Source organism: Benincasa hispida, chromosome 12 (assembly GCF_009727055.1).
Source record: "Benincasa hispida cultivar B227 chromosome 12, ASM972705v1, whole genome shotgun sequence".
NCBI classification, from domain to species: domain Eukaryota; kingdom Viridiplantae; phylum Streptophyta; class Magnoliopsida; order Cucurbitales; family Cucurbitaceae; genus Benincasa; species Benincasa hispida.
Window position 1 is genome coordinate 10,083,261 of NC_052360.1, and position 4,712 is coordinate 10,087,972.

Here is a 4,712-nt window from a genome sequence, read left to right on the forward strand (position 1 = left end):
AACGTGGGGCAGAGCAGACATTCCCACGAAGCCTCGACGGGAAAATTTAACTTTTCAGAGCGGGACCACTGATGCAAGAGATGCTAAAGTCTATAAATAGAAACATAAACACTGAGCAAAGAAAAAGAGAAACACACGGAAAAAGAGACAAAAAAGAAGTTATGTGCAAGGGACATTCTTCCCTCAAGAACTCTCATGAGAAGGAAGTTCTCCACCTCATTCCTCCATCACGCCGGCAAGCAAATAACTTCGATCGGGATCCATGCCAAGACATTGACACGCTGCTCTCAACTGTTCTTACTTTCCGTTCATTTATTGTTGTTCATTTCCTGTGTTTCATTCATATCCCTATAACAAACGCTTTATCTTTACCAATTAATATCATTATCATGTTCATCTCATCTCTCTGTTCACCATAATGCATTCATCTTCCATTTCTCTCACCATGAGTCACTAAACCTCTAGGGTGTGGGGGAAGGATTGAGCGAGTAAGTCAATCCATGTTGAAGAAGTCAGCTAAGTTTATTTAACGTATGCTTAATGGCATCTTCACCTGCGAAAGCAGAAGTGAAGATGTTAATCCACCTCTCAAAAGAAGGTTGATAGAATGCGTTAACTAAAGCAAGAAATATTTCTAGAGATGGAAACAACCTTGCATTTGGAAATGTTCATCCCTGATCATCATAAAGATATGGTGACGCAGGCGATCATTGAAAGGTGTAAGCCAAAGAAAGATGGAATCTTAGTTGTATCCTCAACAGGATTGTCAAACTTGCGATATTCTTTTCCCCAAACCCTTCTCACTCTCCGATTCTTTCCACAAGACTTGCCACCCCATTCTCTCACACACACCTTGCACAACTTTAGATTTATTTACTTGTTTTTTCATTTATCATCGCATTTTACTCTTCAGCACCTCACAATCTTAATTTTTTTACGATCACATATATCACTTCATTATCGCATTAGCATCGTAAATCCTCGTGTTTGACCTTGGATCATTTTGAGAAACTCGCGGTGGAATTATACTTGGTTTCATCGCAAGAAAAATTCTGACACACATAAACTATATAAACGCATTAATTGGCATTCTACAATAAATTTTGTAGCATCGAATATATCATTGGGTAGTGTGATTAAGACATTGCATATCATTTTTGTAGGGGCATTCCACCACACAGCATTCATCATAGATTGATAAGTTTGCAACGCATTCAACAATGTCGTTAAGTTATAAGTGTTTTTGTTCATGACAGCATTTGTCCTGTAACATGCTCACTTGACATGTCTCGTCTATCATTGCCCCGTGAGCCTCTACAATGTTAAAATGGACCATCATGTCGAGAACGTATTCTCTTACGTTGGTCCCATCTTTCATGTGAGTCACATACACATATTTGATGGCTTCATGTCTAATAGATGATAACGGTTGCTCGAAGATCTCCTGTAATGATGCCATAATCTTACGGGTTGTGGGCATGACCTCATGTTTCTTGTTGAGTACATTAGATACACTCGCCAATATATACGCTCGGGATTTCTCGTTCGCTTTCACCCACGTATCATAGACGTCCCGAACATTTTGGGTAGCCGTTGAACTGGGAACTAGAAGACACTCCTTCGTCAACACAAACCTCAAATCGTCGACTACTAATATTGTATTGATGTTTGACTTCCACTTTGAATAACCCTCTCCATTAAATTTTTCAGAAGCAAGCAATTGTATGATTGTGTTTGACATTACTGAAACATTTTAAACAAACTCTTATAAATATCCATCTAAATCAATTTTTAGCAAAACTAATAAAGTACCCAATAAATCTTTATTTATTTGCAATGATACTTAAGTGATTTAGAACAAATGCTACCATGGGGCAGTCAAGAATTCTTTCACAAAAGCAAGACAATTCTTGACCAAATACTATTATCCAGAATAACTCATATTCCAATAGTTCTTTCAGTTATCGTTTTCGGTCAAGATCTTTACTAACAATTAGTAATTCTTGTAAGTGTGACCCACCATTTTTAGATCTTATAGGACGGTATGAATATGCCTTCGAGATAGAAGACAGTATCCAAGATGGAACTATAAGACCTTATTCATTTTACTGAAGCCAGGTTGTTCTAAATCCTATGTTACAACCCTCTGTAGGGATAGCCACGGTTAACGACTAGCTAGTGCTGCATAAAAGTAATAACAGGCGCAACATAGGAATCTCACGGTTCAAACTAATGGAGGAGACTATAGGACAATGTTGACACATTTCCTTCACCCACTCACTATGAACCAACTCCCTCATTCACCTTGTTATTGACCCATGCAAACACTTTCAGTATGGAGCAGTCGAGATAAAATCGACACGAAGCCGAGCATGGATCTCACAGTGTGAACTCTTGAGGGCGTGAGAGCTAATAACTATATATCAAATATATTGTTAATCTCTCACTGAAGTGTTCTAAAAGTTTGGGTAATTTACTTAGGTGCATAGGTGAGGGCAGCTCAATATCGCTGGCCCAATAAGCCTCCCATTTCAGGGGTAAGATTGGGTGGATAGCTGGGAACATAGGGTGCAAGACGGAATTCACTCCTACCCATTATAGGGATAGTAGCTGTCTCTTATACACATCTAGATGTGTATAAGAGACAGGTATATGTGATATAGATGTCGGGTTTTTCAGCTTAGAGATACAGCTTTAATATTTAAATGTGATTTAAATATCAAGAATATGAAAATGTTCATATTCGGAAGCTCGGAAATGATGGAAATGATCAAAGATGTAAAAAGTCAAAGAGTTGACTTTTGACTTTTAAAAATCAAACTTTGACCGACCTCATATTCAAATTTGATTTGAATTTTGAGAAAATGAATTCAGATTCATGCTCGGGAGGTCAAAATTAGTCAACACGGGAAAAATCATAAAAAGTCAAATTGTTGACTTTTTGGTCAAAGTTTGACTTTGACCAAATGACTTGCCCTTTGACTATAGTTAGTGGGAAAATCCAAAATTTCGTTGGATAATTCCACTAACAAAATAGTGGGCTAGGGATTGGCTTATAGTGAAGACATTAAGCCCACTAAGATAGTGGAATATAGGTGTTGGTTTTTTATGCATTTAGTTCATGCAATTGTTGCATGGATTTTTCTATAAATTCGGCTTTCATTTTGAATGAAAATAATTTTTTGCAATTTTGGAAATTGGTTTTCATATTTGGGCTGGAAAAATCACAACTTTAAAAAAAAAGAGAAAAACCATAACGTATCCAAAATTCCATCTTATTTTCCATCTCTTTTCTCTCTCTCCGTTTTCTTCATCCACCGAGTCCCACAACTCGATTTTGAGTCTAGAGGATAGTAAGTCAACTCTAGTGGTGGTTCGCCCGTGTTCGGGTCGAGATTCGACGAGGAAAAGCATAGTTCGGGAGCTTCAAAGGTAGCATCTCATCATTTTTAATCACTGTTTTTCCTTCAATTGCATGCTATTATCCTTTAATTTAAAAGCAATTAGAGTGTAATTGGGTCCCATTTCCCCTACGTATGTCTCGTATTCCATCATAACATCATTTCAATGCATGTAACATGCTTTCTATAGTGGGGTTTTAAATCTACATGGTATATTATATGCATATACATGAATTATTTAATTCTTACATACATATCATGCATAAACAATTAAATACTAACTGATATGATTTTCGTTTTGGCATAAACAAGCAAAAAGATGCCTAACTATTACAAATAGCTTCAAAACTATCTTTGAACCGCTCGAACGAACTGCCCCAAACCGAAACCAAGAAATTTGAACCGAACTGGATGAGTCTGAACCGAACCAACAAAGTCTAAACAAGACCAGCCAAAACCCTTTGAGGCTGAACCAGATTGGACCTTGAGAAAACTAGTCGAATGGGCTGCTCTTGGTTCAACCTCAAAGTGTTGCTAAGGCTGATCGTGTAGCGCTGAAGGCAATCGTCTAGTGTCATCGCCTTATGTTTGAGAAGAAGTACATGATCGCTTAGTGTTTTCTGAAGCTAAACAATCGCTTAGGTCTATCGTATAGGACTACATGATTGCTTAGTTCCATCGCCTTATTATTGCTTAGCTCTATCGCATAGAACTACACGATCGCTTAACACCATCGCCCAGCACTTTCATGTCATCGCTCAGTATCCACCACAACTAAACGATCGCTTAACTCCATCGTATAGAACATCATCGCTTCGCATTTATCTACACGATCGCTTAGCTCCGCATCTAAACGATCACTCAGTGTTATGGCGTAGCACTTCATCGCATCGCTTAGCGTGCATCATAGTTAAACGATCGTATAATGCCATTGTTTAGAAAATTCAACGTATTGTTTAGTTTCCATGCCAAAACTAAATGATCGCGTAGTGTTATCTTATAGCAAATAAATGCATCGCTTAGCTTCTGCAGGTACACGATCCCTTATCGTTCAACATCACAACAACCAGCGCTCATTGCTAAATGATTGTCTAGCTTTTCTTCACATCATGTGACGTCTGGAACTAAACGATCGCTTAGCAACTGAACCTCAACAATGAATTTGAGCAGAAGCTGAAAAACTGGAATAGCAGCTCGGCCTCCTTCACTTGTTTCTCCAATTATATCTTAATTTCAACTCTAATGAATCCAAATAAATTACTGACACTTGCTAACACATAAAAGCTCATCAAACAAGAGCCAATTACAAAT

General features: G+C 37.9%; 1 protein-coding gene across 1 annotated transcript; it reads right to left on the reverse strand.

Moving 5' to 3' along the window:
- Nucleotides 1-1,231: 1,231 nt before the first annotated feature.
- LOC120067387 lies at nucleotides 1,232-1,741 on the reverse strand. The gene has a single exon (XM_039018956.1). The coding sequence runs from the start codon at nucleotides 1,739-1,741 to the stop codon at nucleotides 1,232-1,234; it is 510 nt and encodes a 169-aa protein (XP_038874884.1).
- Nucleotides 1,742-4,712: the final 2,971 nt, after the last annotated feature.

Coding starts and splice junctions, on each gene's coding strand:
- LOC120067387 (XM_039018956.1), bottom strand. CDS start 1,741: ATGTCAAACACAATCATACAATTGCTTGCTTCTGAAAAATTTAATGGA.